At 41.4% G+C, this 23,497-nt stretch overlaps 1 protein-coding gene across 1 annotated transcript in view; it reads right to left on the bottom strand.

The window, feature by feature from the left end:
• Positions 1-1,245: 1,245 nt before the first annotated feature.
• agmo (alkylglycerol monooxygenase) overlaps positions 1,246-23,497 on the bottom strand; it is a 46,774-nt gene continuing 24,522 nt past the window's right edge. Inside the window, exons 10-13 of the mRNA XM_079226938.1 lie at positions 22,843-22,959; positions 19,703-19,785; positions 18,085-18,190; positions 1,246-1,722 (exon numbers count right to left, since the gene is read on the bottom strand). Of these exons, the coding sequence (XP_079083064.1) occupies positions 1,642-1,722; positions 18,085-18,190; positions 19,703-19,785; positions 22,843-22,959 (387 nt within the window). The 3' untranslated portion in view covers positions 1,246-1,641. The remainder of the gene's footprint in view (positions 1,723-18,084; positions 18,191-19,702; positions 19,786-22,842; positions 22,960-23,497) is intronic.

Genomic DNA, 23,497 nt, shown 5'->3' with positions numbered 1-23,497 from the left:
ATGTTACCCTTTAAAATTCAATGCAGTGGTTTTGAGAAATTAATACTCAAGTGTATCGATATTTGCTCACACCCCAACATACAACACACATACATTCAAATCAGCTCATTCGTCCTTCACAGATGTTACCTGTATCTGTCAGGTGAGCACATCTGATACGATGTCTGGTGTTTCAGGGGAGCCACCATGGCCGTTCAGCACATATGTACAGTAGAGTGATGCCATCTGTGGACCTGTTAAAATGACACATGAATATTCATACCCTTTTCCCAAATTCCAGTAATTTACATAATTTCACACATATATTAACATGTTAACATTTGCATGTGAACATACACACATTTTTCCATATTTAAACAAACTATTCATAATAATGTATTTAATATATACATTGGGTATCGTTTTGTGTTTTTCAGCTGCAGATTTAGGGCTGTCATGATGTATACATTTCACACACTTTTAGCCACTTGGACATGTGATGTTGTGTATTGTTTTGCTTTGTGTGGAAAAAGATCTCACACTCAATACTGCTGGTAAATATTACTTTAGAAGCACTTACATACACCAAACTTTCCAATTTCATTCCTATCTAGAGTATATAATGAAGGTTTTTACAGGGATTTATTGATGTTATTCATAGATTTAAGACATGGTAACAAATAGTATATGTATAGTTATTATAGAAATGTTCAACATTTCATCAGTAAAAACCTTTGACCACATGTCACTAACATGAAAAAATATATATTTGAAACTCAGCTTTATCCAATGTTCAGATATTTCATCTGGAAATATCTGCAAATTAGCACATATTTGAAGATCATTCCAAATTTGCATATTTAAACATAAAATAAAAAATATTGCCTTAATGTAATGAATTAACTTGGAAAGTTGTATTAAGGCATCCGTTCCATTTCCTATCCTGTTCACCTGGAATGACTCATCTCACATACACGTGAGTTGTGTGGAACAGTCTCTCGTCAACAAGATGTGGCTCTACAAGACTTTTGGCAGATGATAACAGCACCATCTGCTGTGGACTGTTTGCCACTCCCACACAAGATCTGGAGGTTGCGAGGAGGAATTCATACGAACAATCTGTCGCTACGACAGACTGCACAACGCCCCAGGGTGTCATTCTGTCTTTTTGCATTTTTTTTTTTTTAAATAAAAAAAATAGGAGAGCCCAAAGTTTCAATTGCTTTAATTGCAATGGCAAATGCAAAACAACATAGTGGTGTGCAAGTCAAAAGCAAAAGGCATCAGTGGCATTTGTTTAGGTATATGTTGCATAATAAAGGTATCACTATATTAAAAATAATTTACACAGTGGTTCAGGTGATATATAAACATGTTAATTCATTAGTACTTCAATTAGCGCTGCTGCAATTCTGTTATGACAGTGGAGACAAAAGCCCAGAAGATGTTTTTTAAAGAAAGAATGAGATAATTTCATTGAGAAAGAAAGCACCTGATGAGCACCTTGTCTTACTGATGTCATGCAACTTCAGTCATAAGGTGGACATAAATAGCAGTAGTCCAGCAGAAACTGAAACAATTTTTCTTTGGGATACTATCCACAGATGACAATACGTCAACAATTATAACTTCAGAAGGTTGCCCGTCCGTCAGTGTGTTGACTCAGTCGGCCTTCTTCTTGATGCGGAGCAGCTGGGATAAGCTCTGCAGAGCCCAGAGCAGCAGAGAGAGGGAGACAAAGGCCTGGACAACGCCGAGAGAGAGAGAGGGAAGGGGGGAAAGGGAGAGAGAGAGAGAGAGAGAGAGAGAGAGAGAGAGAGAGAGAGAGAGAGAGAGAGGAGTTTATGTTGTCTATGTTTTCTTCAAAATGATCAATGTGACACCACAAAGAGAATGTGAGGACACACAGATGTAGCTAAGGTGAAGGGAAGTGTTGCTTAAATATTTAAAACAGACTAGAGCAGCTCAGTTCTCTCAAGCGAGTGAAAATCTACTTAGGATGTCGAAAGCGTTAACGAGCTGATGGCATAGTTTAAACGTGGATGTGTATTCAAATTACCAAATTGACAATACATCTTCCAATTAACCGACTAATGGTTTGGTATAAAAAATAAATTGACATATTTTATTTCATTTCTTAGTTAGTTTTGTGAAAAATACTTTTTTTCAGTTCATGAGCACAGCAAATTTGAGCTTGATCCAGTGAAATCCACTTCCTTTAACAAGGGACATGACTAATCCTCTAATAGTTTGAGCTCTAGATATTTAGAAGTGTTACCACATATTTAGAGTTTCATTATTAGCCTGTGAAACCTGAATTTGACTTCTTTCCTTTAATTATTTTAAGTAATGTAATAGTTTTTTATGTTTATTTTAAAGTACATACTGGATTGAAGGCCTGATTCATCCCTTCCTGCTTTCAGGAGCTTCCTGATATTTTTTAACACACTTAAAATGAAGATTGGAAGATTAGATGTGATTGTATTTTTTTAAACCTCTCTACATTTTTGCAACCTGATTTTATGTTTATGTTGTGTGACACTTAACTAGATACTGCTTTTAATGAATTGGTCAACTAAAGAGATAACTTGAGCATATTCCAATTTGCATGCTGTAAAAATGTTACACTCAGAAAAAGCAAGACGGATTATCACAACCCAAAAAGAAAACATGACATAAAACGTGCGACAGGTATCATTTGCGACCAGCCGACGCAAAAGCAAACACAGAAAGTGAACCTGTAATCGAAAGAAAACAGCGGGAGCCTTTCGGTTTTAGGATGATGTAGAAAGTGGGCTCAGGGGTTAAGGAGCAGGTCTTCTGCCCTGATGCTCTCATGACGGGGTCAAAAGGGTCCTCACCACAGGTGGGGCTCCGCCTAAACCCGCCCACTCCTCCACCCCTTGCTGAGCTCTGGCCCATAAACTGCTTCCTACATCACAGCTCAAGCCAAAACCAGGCCGCTGTCCATCACATGCAGAACAGCCTGATGGGGGAAAAAAAAAAGCAACGTTTCCTCTTGCACACGGCAGCTGTTTTCCTCAGAGAGAGAGAGAGAGAGAGAGAGAGAGAGAGAGAGAGAGAGAGAGAGAGAGAGAGAGAGAGAGAGAGAGAGAGAGAATAACGCAGACCTCTTTCTGTTTTTAGATCTCGCACTACCTGAAAACTGCTCAACGACAGACGAAACAAAGTAGCTAATCCAGGGGGCTTTGCCGTGGCCTTGATCCCTGAAGGACCTCCATTAAGGAACAGAACAATCTGTAAACCGGGGACCGGTTTGTTTCTATGTCGTTTGCAGCGTAACCAATCATATTTTTTACTTTAAACTCCAAATCAACCAGATGCGAGATCCATCACAAGATTATAAAACTGTTCAGAAACAGTGTAAGATTTAAACACTTTTACATATGAACTGAAGGCTGCTGAAGTATATGAATAGTGTGGTACTCTACATTACATTACATTTCATTTAGCTGACGCTTTTATCCAAAGCGACTTACAATAATTGCAATTCCACCATGAGTACAAACTCAGAACAACAAGAATCAAGAAAGTACAATTTCAATAAAGTTTAACTACAAGTGCTATCAGTAAGTGCCATCTAAGTGCTACTACGGCGCTACCTTCCTTATTCAAGGTGTAGTCGAAAAAGATGTGTTTTTAGTTTGCGACGGAAAATTTTGAGACTTTCTGCTGTCCTGATGTCAATGAGGAGCTCATTCCACCATTGAGGAGCCAGGACAGCAAACAGTCGTGACTTTGTAGAGTGTTTAGCTCGCAGTGACGGAGCTACAAGCCGATTGGCAGAAGCCGAGCGGAGGAAACAAGCTGGGGTGTATGGTTTTACCATGTCCTGATGTAGATTGGACCCGATCTGTTCGTAGCATGGTACGCAAGTACCAATGTTTTGAAGCGGATGCGGGTGACCACCGGTAACCAGTGAAGGTCGCGGAGGAGTGGAGTCGTGCGGGTGAATTTCGGGAGGTTAAAGACCAGTCGAGCTGCTGCATTCTGGATGAGCTGCAGAGGTCGGCACTAGCAGGTAGATCTGCCAGGAGGGATTTACAGTAGTCAAGGCGCAAGATGATACTTGAGTACTACCATTTGATGCTACTTTACTTCCATTTCAGGGTTAAGTACCCACCAGTATACAAGGCAGTTAACATTTGTTAAACTTTAACAGCTACAGCTGTGACGATAATCCAATATCATAATATTTAATAACACTTTTTATAATTAGCTCCATTAGCTAGCAAATCTGAACTAACCAAAGTCTTGGCGAGAGAATAAATGGACACAGTTGTCTCTTTCGTGACAGTCGTCTCTTTCGTAAAGTAAACCTGCGAAAATATTTTAAACGTAGCTTACACTTTGTTATCATTTTCTTATCACTTTATTACACCTGACAAAGGTTGTTTGGATGGAAACCAAACTGAAAGTAAGGCAACATTTATTATTTGTTTTAGGTTTTCTGGTGTAGCTTCTCACAAGGAAATCAGGACTCAAAAGTAATACAAAAAAACAAGTATAAGTGATAATTTACTTCGACTGGAACTCACCGGCGGCTCCCGGTAGATCAACTAAATACAATTTATCCAAGACGTCTAAAAGTCTTAATTAATTGAAGGAAAAACAGATGGAAGATTTAAAATACGTGTCCATCTCGGAGACGGATTGGGATCGGGAGGCTTGGCAGAACCTCGCAAATCACATTTCAGTCCAACGGAGCGAAACATGACAGACGTTTCTATCAAAGCGTGTTGAGGCAGAGGAAGGGCACCTATTTGACCCTTGTTCCCATCTCTCCCCGTTCGGCCCCGCTACGCTACATTTTAATGGACTCTGTCAGAAAATCCATGTGGGACAGATTACATCGAGGAAGGAAGCAGGTTTGATCGTCTACAAATAAGCACTACGGCCAGACAGCAGCGGCTCCAAAAGTAGAGATCTCAGCAAATCGACTCACACTCACTTTGTTTTGGGCAGAAGGTACTATGTTAAGAGTAGTAATACAAAAAGCCACGGACATGTGGTTTTACTCAGGGGAGACGGCTGTTTTTCTTTGTCTTTTACTGTCCAACACTTCTTCTGACCAACTTTGGTATGGTAGCATGTGAGATTAATATTTAGCTCAAAGTTCATCAAGGTCATTAAGATTGATGGTAGCACTTATGGCCAGAAAAGAACAATATTGGACGATTCGGCAAAAGAATATAAAAACTGACATTTCTAATATTCCCTTTTTTTTTTCTCCATGGAAACTACGATGTCAAAACTACGAACCCTCTTAACCCCAAAACCCGGCCATTGAAAAGCATGTTCTCTTTAAACGGCAAAACTACACCATCTATCTGAAAAGGAAGCTATAAAAAAGATGTTCCATTATCATCTGTCCGACGGTCCTTGAACACGTCATGTGCGATGGACGCTTCCATCAGAAAAAGCAATCAAAACGAAGATTAACGTTGTGAGATTTCATAAAAAACATTGTATTCTACATCTCTCATTTTGGCTTTCACCAGATCCTTTAAAAAACATTCAATTCTGCACTCTGCCGTGCATCTAGGAAGCCGGAGACCAACAGTCATGTGACCAAAATTCCGTGAAACCTTGACTGAACTGCAGGCTGCTGAACAGGAAAGGCTGTAAATGAAAATAGTTCATTGTAAATAGCCTCAGAGCCTTCGTTATTTATTCGAACCTTGGTAATACTTGTGGGCATGAAAAGAAATGTTTGATATATAAATTCAATTTTTTTCCAATATCTGTAAAGTAAATTAACAAAGAAAGTCCACTTGAGTTTTTTTCTTTTTTATGATTTATCGCATGGTAACTGCACAAAATACTTTTTGGAGTTCTCCCTACTTCCAGCCGGGATAGTGCTGTTTCCATAGGTGGCAGGACTTGTATATTGCAGTGAAATCAAGGCCACAGAGAGAAGTGCTCAGCCGTCCATACCCAGACTGGCCCTTTCTGCCCTTTCTGCCTCGCTCCATAAACAGCGCGCTGCTTTCTGCATGTTGGCATTGGATGTAAATCGCCCAATATGGACCTCATTCTGAGGGATACTGGACTGTCCTCAATCGCCACACTTAAAAAAAAAAGGATCCCACTAATGTTATGGATGTATCGAATTAATTCCGTTGCGTAACATTTCTGTATCGTGAAAATTGAGCCAGCCACAATGTAATAAAACAGATGAATGCTGGTTGTTGTAGGCGACTGGAGTCACTGCGGTGCTGGAAACTGTGATGTGAATAGATGCACTGTATTGCACACACTTTACAGGTGACTCCAGGTGGCAAGCTAATGTTAGCTAGCTATATCCAGTAGTGAGACGGACTCCATCTGATGATAAGGGATCATCTCTTTTACGTGACATGAAGCCCACGTCGGTTTTTACTATCTTTATTTGGGGGAGTTTTTCCTGATCCCGGGACAGGGATGTTATGTATACAGATTGTAAAGCCCTCTGAGGCAAATTTGGATTTGTGATTTTGGGCTATATAAAATAAACTGAATTGAATTGTCCCGTCCCTGCTCAGTATTCAGGTAGCTAATGCTAGCTCGCCAGCTGCCTATAGACGCCAAGGCCGATGTCAAGAAACTCAAACAGCTGAAGCAGATGAATTAGTGTGCGGATGTGTTTGCTCCATCTGTGATGATTAAAAGTTGATGTCTATACCCTGTTTTTTTTTTAACAAGCTATAAAAAAAAATATCGCCCAGCCCTAGATCCAATAGCAAACAAGTTATGTTTACACTTAACATTAAAAGTAGAAATGTAATGGGCATCACAATCATAAAGCCCATTTCCCACGAGACAAAAAAAAAATCCTTATCAGCCACTAATGTCTGTCTTCAATGTAAAAAGCTACGATCAGCGTTTATCCCTGGGACAAAGCACTCTGCAGTAGTCAAAGGTATTCATCGGCTCTGATCAGCAGTGATGGAAACATGACACACAGATGGATTCGATCATTTCTGCTCTTTTTATGGTGCGATGCCATGTGACGCGTGTTAAAGTGAATATATAACAAATAATATGTATTTTATATTACAAAAATGCATCAACATACAAAGAGACAATTAATATGCTCTCGTCAAACGAGACTCCATTGACAGAAACAGTTATTCTACCTTAATGATCATTATATCACACTATATCACACTCAAACTCAACAGACGCTAAACAAAACTCATCAAACTCATCTTTATTAATCTTTCCACTGTTCCAACAATCCCCAAATCTGGTTTGAGTGTTGGAAAGATATCTACTACTAGATCTACTGGCAATGGGAAATCGCCCATTAAAAAGAAAATGGCATATATACACGTGTAAGTTTGGTATAAAAATGTTTGGTGGAAATAAGTGTATAATACTGTAATATCCAGATCCTGAATCCCAAATGTAACATGCCTGTGTTGGGGTAGTTACTCAGAAAAAGTAACATGTTACAAGTTACTAGTTACTTCTGAAAATTGTAACTAGATTACTTTACTAGTTACTGCATTTGAAAAGTAACTTCACTACTAGTTACTTTACTTTCCTTTTTTTGAAGCAAATGTCCAAATTAACGATACATGGACAAAGATCATGGCCCTTTCATCACTTTATTTTCAATTTTCAATAAAGGGCATCTTTTAGCCTTTCCACATAGTGTATTGTAATTGTAAACATGTAAAACAAAATGTCATATAAAACTCAGCCATTAACATGAACGAACATTAACCCTGTTCACACTGTCTGACCAAAGAAATATGCCTCACTTTAAAATCCACAAACAACAGGATACAAGAGGCTGTGTATGGTGGGGACATTCAGGTCAAACAGCATAACACATTGAAAACAGGCTTTTGGAAACATGAGACCCCACTAAACCAAATGGGGGCCGACTCCTAAGAACAAAACCAGCTTGTTATAGGAATCATTGTAGTGGTTTAAGAAAAATAGAAAAATTAATGGCACTTTTTCCCAAAAAACAGAAACAGAAAATGCAATTAAATAAACAGAAAATCCACTTCATCTTTGCCTAAATAAACAGAAAGTGCACTATATCCTATGAAGTTTATCATTTTTCTCTATTCTTCAAAATAGCGATTGTATCGCATGAGTAAAAGTCTCTTGAATCTTTTATCCGACAGCCTGTTCCTCCTTGGGGTCAGAACAATACTGCCCAGGCTGAAAGCCTTTCCACAGTGTTGTAATTTGTTTTATTACATGATTTACTCTTATTGTGAAGAGCATGTAAACAGGAAGAGCTTTTACTTTGAAGGCAGAAAGTACAATGATACGTGCTTGTTGACGCTAACTAATGTTGATGTTAGGTGTGGAAAATATATACATGTCAGGTGCAAGAGCGCGTTCTCAATCGCTTTAACAGTTGTAATACTGCAGTTCACCAGTAAAGTGATTCCGTTCATACCAGACGTGTCTTGTCCTCATTAGAAGCTCCACGTCATTACAGACAGGTGCACTTGATGGTATTGAGTGTTGTATTGCTTTGCAATATCCTTAATCCTAGGGAACCTGGAGAGAACCTCCCAGTTGGGTCCGGGCACTCCGTCTCCGTCTCCGTCTCATCCATTCCTCGCTTCCCTCCTTCTACGCACCAGCAGCTACGTCACTCAAATCACTCAGATCGAGTTCTGTGATAGGTTGTTCATGCAGGAAGTGTCGTGTGACTCGCGCGCCGCTAAAAGATAACTTTTCGGACTGGTAAAAATGTCTTGAGTAACGTAGGAACGCGCGTTACTGAGGTCTAGTAAAGTAGTGTAGTTACCAATATTTTGAGTGTAATGCGTTACTTTACTTCGTTACCTGTAAAAGTAATTACGTTACTGTAATCCGTTACTTTGTAACTCGTTACCCCCAACACTGCCTGTACTAAAATATAAGTTTAGGAAGCTAAATAGCTGCTTCATCTAGAAAATATAGCCTTGTTCTGTTTTTTTATTGCAGAGTTTAAGTGACCCAAGATGGTGTCAACACCGTTCTAAATCTTTTGCCTGACAAGAGTGAAATTCTGGCACCTCACGGTCAAATATAAAAAAAAAAAACATGAAACAACGGGCCATCTGCAGCTCCAACATAAAAATATCTGCGTCGACCTTCAGAATGAACGCTGGTCACCTCTACGGTCCTTTAGTGGGCTGTTGATGGATATAAAGCATCAAGCAGAGACACCCCGGAGTGCCTCTGGCGACTTCTATCTCTCAGCCTTCAGCGGGTTAACGTGGCAGAGCCTCGCCGTTCTGGAGCTGCAGCTGCACTCGTGATTGAAATGAAAACAAGGCAGAATGGCTGCTGTCAGACGTGTGATATATGACCTGTAATGGGTTGTTTCCAGAGCTCCCTCTCCATATGGCTGCCTACAGCCCACCAGACCTGGACTGAAACTGTGTCGGAAAAATAACTATTTTTTTGTCTTAACCTGGCTGCGGAGTCGGAGTGGGCGGGGAACGTGACTGAATTGGTGAAAATAAATCGTATTTAACATGTTTTTTTAAGCCGGTTGATCCAAAGATACAGAGTGGAGCTATTTTAAGTGAGAAAGAGACAAATCGCACTTCTTATTCGTCTGAACACCAGCTCTGTGAGTCAACAATGAAGTACTAAGTAACACACAAGTGTGTAGTCTTTTAAAGAGAATCTGGCTGATTAGAAGCTTATAAATCAATTTTTTGGACATTTTCTTGAAGAGAAAGAAAACAACGATTTTTTTTATGTTCGGGACCATAGTTGTAGTTTGGGATGAAATCAGTTTAAAACTGATGTATTTATTTAAATCAAATCCCAGTATTTTCTTTATAAAAATTTTAAAAATAAAGAATTTCATCGTTGCTATTAAAAAAGAAAAGGAAAAAAATATTGTTATTAAAATAAATACACCTACATATACTGTACGTATATTCCATACAGACACAAAGAGTACACACTGTGTACGTACTATAAATCTTCTTAACAGATGCACATGACACACACTTTTCAACATACATAGTGCTACGCAAGTACACCTGCACATGTATGCACAGACAGCCGTGTAACACACACACAGAGGACTTCCTGTCTGTTCATTAAGAGCAGATATTCCGTCTCTGTGCCCAGGTTGTTTGAGCAGACTCAGGAAGGATACGTGGAGCAGGTTAATGTCCCACCAGAGAGTCAGTGTAGTGCCTGCTCTGTAGCACACACACACACACACACACACACACACACACACACACACACACACACACACACACACACACACACACACACACACACATCGCTCGGGGAAAGTGTAGCAAAACACAAAGCGGTCTGATGATACGCCAATTTAGAATGACACAGTTGTTTTAGAGGTTTTCTTCCTCACATCTGGTGTTTATTCTCCTTCAGCATGCATCGGCTGAAGGGTTACATGTTAGGTCAACGACAACTCATCCGGGCCATTATGCCTCACTGACGGACACAAGACGAATCCCTGAGAGAAGCCCTTTATTTCACTTCAGACCCCGGCAGCTTGGCACCGCGTCAGCCTCAACGGGAGAACTCTTCACCTCATCATTAACCACGCGTTCCCTCGGCGACCACACGGGTAGACCCGGCGGTGAAGAATGTCTTGAATCGGATGAATTGTGAAAGCCAGAGTATTGGGCACATGTCCAGGAAGGGACGGGCGAAGGACAAACACAAAAGAGCGTGGACAAGCGTTTGCATTTGCTTGTGCCAAATCAAGCTCAAGTTTGTATTTACAAGGAGGGACGGTGGTCGTGTGAATAGTGCAGATCATCAACTCTCCGAGGGCTTAAGTAAGAGGTGTTTCTTACCACCGACTCCACGCATCCTTCAACTCATATTCATACAAATTATAACATTCCTACTGTGGAGTTTGGTGCCAACTCTTCTGTGTAGCAAGAGGCTATAATCAGCTCAACAATGAGAAACATGTTTCCATCTTTGCCAGCTTGTTCCAAATTGTTAACACAACAACAAAACATGCTCAACGTAGATCTATTGCCCAATTAAAGTTTATTTGACTATGACAATGAAATGTAAATTCTGAAATAGGATCAGATAAACTTATTAAAGAATCAATCAAATTTAGCGCCAAAGACAATAATTCAACCCGCAAGGCTGGTGAATGGCAAGAGGCTGAAGAGGCTAAAGCAGCAACTGGATTCAGTGAAGAGATAAAAGAAGAAGAAAAAAAACTGAGCAACTTGCCGCTTCAAAAAGAAACGGATGTCTGTTCTGAGAGGCGGGTCAGGACCCGTGAGAGGAAGGTTTGTAAAGGGAGAATAAGGCCTTGGGGAGTCAGGTAGAAAATAAGGTTCACAGGATATGACCAAAGTACAGAGGACAAGAGGCAGTATGAGGACGATACCTCAAGAGACCATATTATTCCTTCAGAATCTAAATGATTTCTGTGCCCAGAAGCAGTTCAAGGCCTTTGAGAGGGAAAATAAATATGTCATACAGGTTCCTACGTCAGATCATTGAGCTTTCAGATGTGTGGTTCACCTGAACTCAAAGACTTAGAGAACCAGAAGTCAAGGTCTTAAGCTGTCAGGTAAAGTGCCTTGAGGGCCCAGCACGGTCGCCGCGTTAACCGAGGCGCCATCTTCTTTGTGGCTGTGTGCTCCGGTCTGGAACACAGTTACTCTGTACATATTCACCTGTGCAGGAGTCGCTATTGCTCCCACGAAACTGGAGCGGGAACTGTGGACAAAGCAACCGCGAGAAAGTTCGCTGTCGAAGAAGAACGCGGGAACGACTGCACAGTTTGTCCAAACGTGTGTGTCACCGTTGCATTCCATTTGCCGCATTGTTCTTCCCGTCTTTCAAAGTATGTTTGCCATCTAATTGCCACTATATTTTATGCAAGCAGAAGAGGAAGTGACCAGGTCAGAGGCGTCATTGGACCAACAGAGTAAGCATGGCTGCAGAGTTTCAAAACGTCTACCTCCAAACCTCAAAATCCGTGACCAGCCGAAGGTCTCTGAGAGGCCGGAAATGCTCCGATCGATACTCTGGATCAGAATCAGATACTGACTTTATTAAGGCGAGGGGGAAGGATTAAGTTTAACTTGGTAGCTACTGGTCCAACAATCGGGAGTATCAGTGTCTAACTCAGGGGACACCCCGACATGTGGAGAGGAGGTGGACGATCAGGCTTCCTCATCAGCCCCGAGATTAGGTATCCTATCAGGATATCAAAAGTACTCCCAAGAAATACGTGACCTTGGACCTTCTCATGAGGACTGGCAGTTGGTTCTTTGTCAGTGTAGAAGATATTCATTGGAGGTCTGTGTGTGATATCGGCCATTTCCAATTTTGCAACCTTAGATCTGCAGTCAGTCCAAAACCCCCCTAGCGCTCACAACTCCTGGCAGCTGGAGACATTTTCCAGCTCACTTCAGGCGATACACTGTAGCCCCAAACTATTGTGAAAAAGGACCATGAGGAATTTCATTTTACTGCACTATCAGACGTGTGATTGTTAGCCAGTAAGCCAATGAGCATGGCGGAGAGAGAGATTAATAAACTGGAGTGGAGAGTGATGAAAGCTCGCAGTGCAATAAAGACGGCTAAAGGAATACGCTACGCCTTCATTCAGAGCCACTCTGATTGATTTTACAGTAAACCGTTTGACTTCTTTATATTTGAACTTCATGAAGGCCTTTAATCAATTGTTGTATTTGGGATTTTGGAACTTGGAGTTACAGTTCTGTGAAATGTGCATTTCAGAAGAGGGAGAAATGATACTGTAAGAAAGAAAAAATGGTCAGGTTCAATTAGGTACACATGTTGGCCCCTGAGGCCGTACCATAAACTGGAGGACTGTTGTGTTTCGCCCATGAATTAAAATAGGAAATAGGAAGACAAATTCAAAAGAAAGTCAACGCTGGCCACAGAAACCTAGTCCCACAAAAGCCAAACTAAACACTGCTACAGAACCCCCGGAGGGCCAATTGCTGCTAGATTTCCATAGCTTTACCTGGCAAGTGGTTTGACAACATAAACCAAGCGGTTACTCTTTGACGGGCACGATCCCCTGCACATTGAGTGATAATATTTCACACTGTGTACTGTCGACCACCCCGCTGTTTACTCCAACGGAACAGTCCGACCTAGCATTTCTCTTTTCAAATCCCTCCGTTTTCTCCCTGGGAGGAGATTTCCTTTTCTTTTTCCAGCCCTGCAAGCTCTCAGATGATGTCATGCTCATAAGAGTTTCCATTGCCCCAAACAATCCTGCTAACCTCAGCGCTGCTTCTTGCTACCACACATTCCTGCTTCAAAAAAAAAAGAAAGAAAGAAAAGCCTGCTGACCTATCGCACCTGAGATTTGGTGGGTGAAAACAACGCTCTCCGATAACGCCGACCTCTCACCTCTCACCATCTTCTCTGCCGGCACATGGCTGCCATGGCGGGAAAAAGCGGGGGTGGGATTTGCAATTTTTGCAGACAAATCAGGCGATGTGTTGCAGATAAAGCCACTTTGAGCCTTTGTGTTTGACGTGAACTTCATAATATTGTTCCGACCTCTTCTCTTGGCCGCGGAGCATTCATCCTTCCCCTGAACGTTTCTCAGAAAAGGGCTCTTTTCAGGTCGGAAAACAGAATCAGCACGGAGATGAAACGATGGAAAATCTAATGAGGTGTGAAAACAATTAGGTTGTTTTTTTTTCAAATATATTTTGAATTTGGACTGCATTACGCAGATTTAGATTTGCTTCTCAAGTGTCAAACTCGCATGAGCCAATGTACCACTTCTTGAACTCATTTCTTACCAGGACACATCCCAGGCATATTGTAAAGTAAAAGCAAAATAGACAATGCTCACAGGCTTTGTATTATTCTATTTGGGGAATTTTGTTTTATTTCATTACCACAAAAAAGGACATACAGAATTTTTTTTATTTGGAATTTAAACCCAGAAAGCCTGAGCTGCTTAATTACTCTGGGATATACAGCGTCTAAGTTCTCCTTGTGCCTTCAGGCTAACCAGTGGCCCACACAGTAACACAACCACGTGTCACATCATTACAGCGCAAACTGCACAAGTGCCCCCCTGATACACACACACTAATGCAATAAGGTCAAATTGTTGTTGACACATTGTCAGAAAGGTGCCGATTTAAATAATATTATTTTGCAGACCTCACATACTTACAGGTCAAAGTCTAAGTGGGCTCATAAAATCATCATATTATGCCATCTTGCCTAGAGCTGAAATGATGAATGATTAGAGACAAAAAATAATAGTAATATTCAGCAACTATGTTAAAGGGTTGGCCCATGTTTATTTATGTAATTCTGTCCGAACATTCACATTGTGATCGATTTATGTATGTTTTAGGGACAAAATGCTATTTTCCCAAGACCCGTCTACAAATGTTTTACCACATGACGTGGCATAGGTTTCGGCATGGCGACACTGGTACATATAAATATACATAAAGTTATATCCTTATTCATAGTCAGTCTATTACGCAATAACACTAACTAACTAACCGATCGATGCAGTCAAGGTCAAATTACTGTCTTTGTCAACGGAGTCTGTGGCTTTGATGACGGCGCTATAACAGCTTAGGTTCCCTGTCGGAAAAGACTGCCTGACGGCAAAGTAAAGTGGTAAAAATATTCTATGTATAATGTACACTTTAACTAATATAGATTTTTTAGGTGGGCCTTTTATACAGGCTAAAATATATTTTCTTGCGGCCCCTGTCAACAGCTGTTTTACAGCCTATTCCACGGTTGTGGGCAACACGGAGCCTGTATATACAAGTCTTTTACAGCAAAAGTAAGAAAATATAATATATAATATGTCCAACTTCACTCACATCAGACTCTCTGATTCACTTACAATTTTCCCTGATGGAACTCAAATAAAAAATTCAATTGTTATACAAAAATATTAAGAGTAATAAAAAAATATATAAACCTTGCATAGCTCAAGCACACACCATGAATGAGTAAACTTAAGTATTAAACTAAAAAGTGTAAAATGTAGAACAAACATGAACATTATTTTTGTCAGTGTTTGTTATTTTTCATTTTCTTGTCCAGCTTAATCCAATCAATAGGCCGAGCAGTTAATAGGATATCACACATGTATATGGATAATGTCATATTCTGGCTTCCAGATTTTCTTACTCTTCTCCATCATGTGTATTCAATTCTCCAGGACGGCACGAGCAAAGGTTGGGTAGAGGCGTTGCAACAACTTCCTCTATACACACAGATGCTCGCGCACACACACACACACACACACACACACACACGCACACACACACACACACACACACACAGTTGCCAGCCTCGTCTCGCCTGAAACCAGCGAGGTCTTCATGTGAGCCGCACAGACGGGGGTTTTGGGCTGGGAGTGAGAGGCAGCCCTGGTTTACAGGTCAAGCCTGCAGCTTTACAAGGGAAATCTCCAGAGCCACTATAAATACCACTGTGAGCTTTAAGGGTGCAGTATATCACACCACTGGGTTTGAAGGACCACAAACCGACCTAGTTTTTTTTTTTTTTTTAATCCCCCTCCTTTTCCCAACTGTACAGTCGCATGAGCCTGAATACAATTAAATGTGAATTTCCCCTCCTCCTATTCAAGTGATTGTTAAGTGATTGGCTCGACTTCAAAACACACCCCACCCACCCTCACCCAACCGCCCACCACTGCAACAAAGAACTGGCCGTTCACCTCGCGCGTCAGACCCATATATCATTAGAAGTACCTTAAAAACTTTTGGGTTGGAGGGGTTCACTTTCTTTTTTTACCCCTCTTTTGTTGTACTTCTGAGCAAACGGCACAAATATGTCAGGTACCAATTCAAGTAAATTGTGAGGATTTTCAACAAGCCCCACCTGCAAGCGAGACCTTTATTCAGCTCAAACTGATGTACTGCGACTTGAAATGAGGCCTAATGATTCACTTAAGGAGACGACTGCATAAAAGTTACAGCGTTGTCAAAGTGACACGGCCGTGCAGCATGTGCAGCATAAATCAAGAGGATTTTTCTTCTCTTTATTTTTTGCTCCGAAGCTGATTTGGATATGCACTCCACTCGAGACAAATCACGTTTCATTCAGTTTTTATTCCAATGTGTGACGAGAAAGAAAAGGTGGCTAAGCCTCGAGTTGTCTTTTGAACACCTGAGAATCACAGATGTGGAGTCGCAGGACAATAAAAAAAAGCAGCGATCCAGCGCTCACGTGCAAATTCCATCAGCCAGCTCTACTTAGCGGCAGACGGCACTAATTGGTTCCAGAAGCGTCCTCTCTCGTTCGCACTGGCTGTGATGGCAAGCAGTGAGGGCGGGAAGAAAGAGGGAGAGAGAAAAAAGAAAAAGAAAAAAGGGAGGCCGTTGTTGGGAGGGAGAGCAAGTAATGAGAGGTCAGCCGCCATCTACAGTCGGGCTGCCAGAGCCAGAAAGGCCCGCCAATTTTATGGTCAATTGGGCGACGCATCTGGACTCATAGATCACAGGCCTGCAGGGCTAGACTTAGCACCCAGCTCACACACATTTCACACACACAAAGTAGACCACACAACACACGCAATCACAGGCTACACACACACACACACACACACACACACACATCAGGGAAACACGACGCCGTCTATGTCTGACACAGTTATAATGTCCATAAATTCCTTATGATGATGTAGTTACTACCGTATAGATACATTTTTCTTCATATTTCCTGTTTCCAGGGGGACAGTCTTTTTAGCACGTTAGAAAGCGACTCTGCCACTATTCACAATGCTCATTCTCAGCCACACCCAATTCACTTTCAACCTCAAAGTGGAGACCTTCTGACTATCCCTCACATTTTATTCACAGATTTAAAATCTACAGCGCATAAGTAAATGTTTTATCTATTTTTTTTGTTTTTTGTTAGGCTAAACGTTTTAGTCTGCTCTTCCTGGGGCGATTGGGACACAACTGTTTATACTTTTTACAGATCAACAAAAAACAGACCAAAACAGGACAGAGCCTTTTCCAAAGTGAATGGTCTTATTCACTTCGGAGTCTCAGAATTTAAGAAAATACAATTATTTTACAAATGTTTCTCTTTTCTTTTTTATTTAAATATCTTTTTAACCCAGAACAAGATGTCCCAACCGTCCCAGGGAGGCAGAATTCTGGGAGTTTAACAAAATTGCGTCATTCACGTATGAGTTTGACTCGTGTTAAATTGTTAGTAGGCACCCGTCTCTGTTGAGGGATCAAATGCCTTTCATACAGTAGCTGTTCCACTAGCCAGTGAGTGATAGCAGGCTATATTGTGTTTGTACAAAAGCATCCCAACCGACTCCGCGCTCGCTACTTATCTAATTAACTTTCCGCAGTTTAAGTCGTGGGATGTTTTCTTCAATATGTTGACAAAAGACATGCATTCAGTAATCGATCTGCGTGTATGTTACACTCACAAGCTGCTGGCAGGCTCATTGGGTCTCTTTATGTTTAAATTGGTCCTCTGGTTCACGCTCACCAATGTATTAATGAAGGGCGACAGGCCGGCTGAGCGTTAACCCAAACCACTTCCACAATGTACTTACCAGTACAGTGAACTATTATATCAGATATATCAGATAGGTTTGGAAGCAGTTTTGAACGGACACTCAAAAGGCTTTCAGATCCTGATGATGGACAGTTTATGACACAGTTGAAGACTTTACATGAAGATATAACAGTCCAAAATGGAAATCTTGTGTTATGATCGAAAGCTCCAGAACAGCTAGTTAATAATGAAGCATGAAATGTGTTATCTCGTTGTGTTGACTTTGTTTTGAGTAATACCACCCACTTTGGATGTTATCAGAAGTGCTCAGCCTCATAGAAAGGGTTAGAAATAACCTGCTAAACCTACTGGTAAGCTCATATAAGGCAGTTATCATCAAATCACAAGTGTTAAACTAAAATTCAACAACTAATTTTACTCATTTTGTGGCGTAATTTAAATACTTATTCCAATGCAAACCACCATTTTTTTCCTAAATCTAACCAAGCACTTTTGTTGCCTAAAGTGTTTTTAACCGTTGATCCCGCCCCGCCCATACGATCTGCTGATGACGTTCAAACTGCTGCAGGTTGGCCTTACCTCTGTGGGGCCGGCCAGTGAGGGCAGCAGGGGCTTCATGCAGCCGTAGCGCTGCATCGTCACCATGATGACGCAGCGGAGCATCTCAAGGAGAGCCGCCGTTGGCCTGAGCGGGAGTAACACAAAACCAGCAACACAACACTGAGAATTTAAGGACATTTCAGCTGGGTACCTTCACCTATACTGAGCTGAGGGGGGGGGGGGGGGGGGGGGTTCAGCGTGATACATGAAGAAGAAGAACATCCAGCTGTTTGATGAAGGAAAATGACAAGCAGCTCACAGACTGCAGTCCCTTCGAGTGTTTTAGTAGTTAGCAACTGTAAGTAAGTAAGTAAGTAAGTAAGCTTTTTTGTACAGCGCCTTTCACAGACCAGGGTCACAAAGCGCTTTATAATTACAACAAAACAATACACAGTTAAGACAATCATAGAAGCCCCAAGACAATTAAGCAAAAGCCTGAACAAATAAATAGGTCTTAAGTTGCCTTTTGAAGGAGTCAACAGACTCCATCGAACGCAGAGAGAGCGGAAGATCGTTCCAAAGCCTGGGAGCAACAGCCTGTCCAAATGAATCATTTCAGCACATTTATTTATTACCCATTTCCACCCTGGAATATGAATGGGTCTACGGACCTTTGACCTCTCATAGATACGTGCTTCCCAACCTTTTATTTCTTGTGATCCAAGCCACGTCTAGTCGTGACCTTTTTTGTCCGTTTTTATATGTCTGAAAGAGTTATTTCTATGAAAAATAACTGTTTACCATTTAACCATTTAAACCAGGCAGCAACCTCAGCTTCTGCTGAGTGAAGAGTCTTAAAACGTTCTCTCTACTGACCACGAGGCGGCGACTTCTCTGGTTGTATAAAAGTCTATGAGAAAACTACTCTACTTCTCTCTTGATTTATTCCCTCAGTAAACATTGTAAACATGAGTTGGTCTCAATCTCTAGTTTCAAGTCTTCTTCAATACAGCATGATGTTCATTTAGTAAATTAAGGTCCATTTAGAGTAAAATAGACCGTAAAGCGAATAATGCCTTTAGGGCGGGCTTACTGTGATTCACAGGTCACTGCCACATATACGACGTCTCTACATCATTCCTCCACATTCCAAATATGGAAACATCTGTTCATTGGTTGCGAAAATATAAGATGATGACTTTAAAATGGCAGTTCACAAACCAATGGGTTCGCTCTCGTGTCTCGGTTCATAATGTAATTCGTAGTCGCACACAGCTCTGACTCCTCCAGGAACAGTGTCTGAATGAAGCCGCTTCCAGCGCTACTTCGGGCGGGCCAGCAGCAGTTTGATTCAGCAACGGCAGGACGGCATTGATGACGGGCGGAGCATCTCAACGCTGATTGGCTTTCGCAACTCATATTCTAGTATTTTAACTAATGAGGCGAATTTTCTCCATTCACGCAATTCGCACCGTCCGGTGGAAATTTGCGTTGTTCGCAACCATTCGGGTCTGTACATCGACTTGCATGCAATCTACTCGCGCAAAAAAATTTGCAACACTTTTGGTGTGAACGCAGCATGAACAAATGTCAGGACTGTACAGAGTAACTCTGTTATCTGTGCATATGACAATACGAAATAAAAATATATCTGTACCTCTGATCCATGATGAAGCCCATGGAGGTGAGAGTGAGCAGAATGTAGCCGGTCATCCCCAGAATGGTTAACTGGGACAGCATCTACAGGAATCAAGATACGCACGCATGCCATGAGAAATGTGGTTGGGGGGGAAAAAAAAAAGATAAATACATTAGAATGTAAACCTTGAATTAATATCGGCTGCTCCGCTGTTTACCTGGCAGTGCCAACCAAAACATGTCCGACCTTCGGTATAAGTGCGCTGGCACATGCTGTATCCTGCAGCAAATGCTACTCGGCCCTTACATTTACACTGACGTGCCTAGTTTGCATGGACGCTCTAAAGTCATCCCAGATCAGTCTTGACGGGGGGGGGGGGGGGGGGGGGGGGGCGCTTGACCGTGGTGGAAGAGGAAGAGGCTACAGTTTGAATTCCGATAGCCCCCTAAAGTGAGCCAAAACAACCAACATCCGAGCAGAAATCCCATGTAGACTCTCACTGACCTTTTCCAAACTATCTGGACCGCCACCAAAGGTACCGAGCGGTACAGGACGTGATGTACGTTCTAATTCGTGTTCTCTAACCTACGGCCTTGGCTGAGGGCAGCAGCTGGAAGACCCGTGTCCCCAGAGGATGCCGCGGGCTGTCAGCTTGGGTTTATATTTCTCCGACACTCAATACAGAGCCTAACAGCCAAATCTCACTGACTGCTCCCATACGACCCAGAAGGCCAAATATAGTGAACATAAAATCAACCCATCAGCAGGATGCAATATGTCTTTGTGTTTATCCAAGAATCATAATCCATAAGAACCATATTATCTGAGCCCTCACATGGGAGCAATGAGAGATACTTTTGTTTTCCATGAATCAAACCAGGTTTCTGGCCTCCATCCATCCATCAGAGGGAAGGGACACAACTGTCAGAGAGTATTAAAGCTGAATGATCATCGCATGAGGGTTCAAAGGCTACAGACACCGTTATTTTTAGTAAGAGGCTCAATGAGTGGAGAATTATTTTGGTATCGAAAGGTTATGTGAACTTATCCGCGTGATTTGGTCACATGATGTTTTTTGTTTTTGTTTTGACTGTTCGAGACAGCGAGAGAAAATCCTCCACTGTAAAGTCACGTCGACAAAATTAGTTTTTTTTTTCTTTCATCAAGTTAATTGTGTATGTGATCCAAGTGTCAAACTGCAGCAATAATAGTAGAGGACCGAAATGAAAGTGAACATCTGGTGGCAGTGAATGATGTTATTCTGTTGTCCCCTGAGGCAAAACTAATTAACTCATTATTGCTACAGTTGTTATGAAGACGTTTATGTGCTCCACTGAGGAAATACAACAGGAGTAAAATGTTACTACAGTAAGTTACAATGATAATACACGTCCTATACTATTACTAATGTGAAGATAATTATGTATGGTAAAACTACCCAATTATGATTAAAAAACGTCATGATTCATTTACAACATAGGGATATGTGTATGTATATTAGATGGGCGAAGATAAAGAGCATTTTGACGGCAAAATATTTGTACTTCCAACTAATTGAATACACAAGGAACACTACTCGGAAGCTATCGAATGATTTATAAAATCCTAAACAAACTCACCCAACAAAAGTGGTGGCCCATTTCAGAATAACAGTATATGATATTACTGGATTTTCATTGTATCTTTACCTAGAATTATACATCATAGTTTATCTATTGATATATTTTGTGTAATTAATCTGAACATCCAAAGTAATTGTAGTTATTACATTTATGTAGTAGAGTTTGTTTCTCTACTACATTCATTTAATAACTACAATTACTTTAGCACAATTCATTTTGAAGAGGAGTGGAGATGAAGTAGCATAGTCCATAGTTATTTTCCATTCTGGTGAATGCTGATCCACTTGTGTTGACAACTACTATGGCAATACAAATTGCACATAATTAGACCCTGATTGCACATCATTTAGCTAATCTAAGTTAACATATTATGTCATGTTGTTGCTCTCTTGTGCTTTAAATTACTAAATAACTTACATCATAGCAGGGACTGAAGTCCAAATGTTGCAATCATAAAACACACTAATGGAGAGTTGTTTGGAGATAAGGCTTGCACTCTCTGCCTCTAATAGTAACTGTTGAGCAAACATAATAAAACACATACGTTAGAATTAACGCAAAGCCCATAAATTCTGCAGTAGTGTGTCATCAATTGTGGAGCTAAATAAGCGCCTAGTGGGCATGTGGATATAAATACATAACAGTGACATGATTTATCGTCGGGCCGCAACGCTCACTTTGTTATTTTCCCCTCTGAGTCCTGATTGCTGCATCCTGAAGGCTATTTGGGTTGGGAAATGGTTGACTCGACAATTAAGGCGTTTGTGTTCGCTGCCGGACCACCAGCTGGTGTTTCATTCGCCGAGAGGGAGGGGAACCCTGGACCGAGAGGTAGGTGTGTGTGTGTGTGAGTGTGTGTGTGTGTGTGTGTGTGTGTGTGTGTGTGTGCGTCACAACTGAAGGAGCACCATGGAGGTAGCGATCAGAAAAAAAGACAGGCCATTTTATTTGGGAGTTTGAAGGCGCTGGGCGTGACAGCACTTTTTGGCTAACCAAAACTATGCCTGGGGAAAAGAGGCTTCCAAAGATAACTGCTGAGGAGACCTGTTTCTTTCTCTTTTTTTCTGACAGAGGAGGAAGGGGGTCTCTTGGCTTCGTCGAGTGGAAAATAATAGACAAAGGTTGTTCTAAAGGGGAATGCCGATCAGTCATTCTGTCATGGTGTTAGACGGACCTGGTCTTTTCCTGCTGGCTAAGTAGAGGACTCTGCTGGACCGTGGAGCCGCCACAACAAACTGCATAATTGGGTGAAATAATGTTGGCAAACAAACACGCAGCAGCTCAGCCTTAAATTAAGAGCCCGGACCACCTTGTCATACGTTATATGAGGGATTACGGTAGCCTCAACATACCGGTAGCCAGCGTGTGATCAGGAGGTCAACCGCTTCAAGCGTATAGGAATGTAAAATGCTCTCTAGCCTCCTTCAGAAGGACTGTCAGTGTGCTTTAGAGCAAGGCAGCTCCCCTTCTAATCAAGCTTGAAAGCACAAATCCTCTGCAGACGTTTACAGTGATCCATATGTGACACATACGCACCATTTTGTTTTCAAACAGATCATGGTAAGTCCCCAGCGCCAGCAGGAAGTGTATGACCACATACACTTGTAGAGTAAGAGGCCAGCTGGGCTCGTGAGGCACTTCCTGTCCGGTAACCTGCACATGGAAAATAAAACATGTTCAATTCCCCAATCCCTCATATTCTTTTGCAATTTTCTGGACAGATTCTCACACCAGACAGCCTGCGCTTATATAACAAGATTGCTTCAAGTTCAACTTGAGTGTTTATAGCAACACGTTCAGAAGTTTTACAGCGTGGTCGTAGCGTTTAGATCAGTGGAACGCTGGTACCCTGACTCCTTATTAATACCCACTGTAAATACATATCAAATAGAACGTGTTGTCAGAATTATTCCATCACGGCCTGAAGGACCAATACAAATATATAAAGTCACATGTTTCAACTTCTCTGCTCGCATCTTAACTAGTTTTCACATACTTTCAATAGCGGCACGTGACCTGCAGGTCTTACAACTGACCCCGGTTGGCGGGAGCCTCAAAGCAATTTTTCGTTTTATTTGTTTGCATTCCTATTGTTTCGCAAATTAGCTGTTACTTCCCATGAACCCCCTAGAATCCCTCTGGTTAATCGCTGCCATAAACAATGATTCCCTATCAGAGACATTTAAGTTAT

Source organism: Taurulus bubalis (assembly GCF_910589615.1).
Source record: "Taurulus bubalis genome assembly, chromosome: 12".
Lineage (NCBI taxonomy): Eukaryota > Metazoa > Chordata > Actinopteri > Perciformes > Cottidae > Taurulus > Taurulus bubalis.
This window is presented reverse-complemented; position numbering and strand designations above follow the sequence as displayed.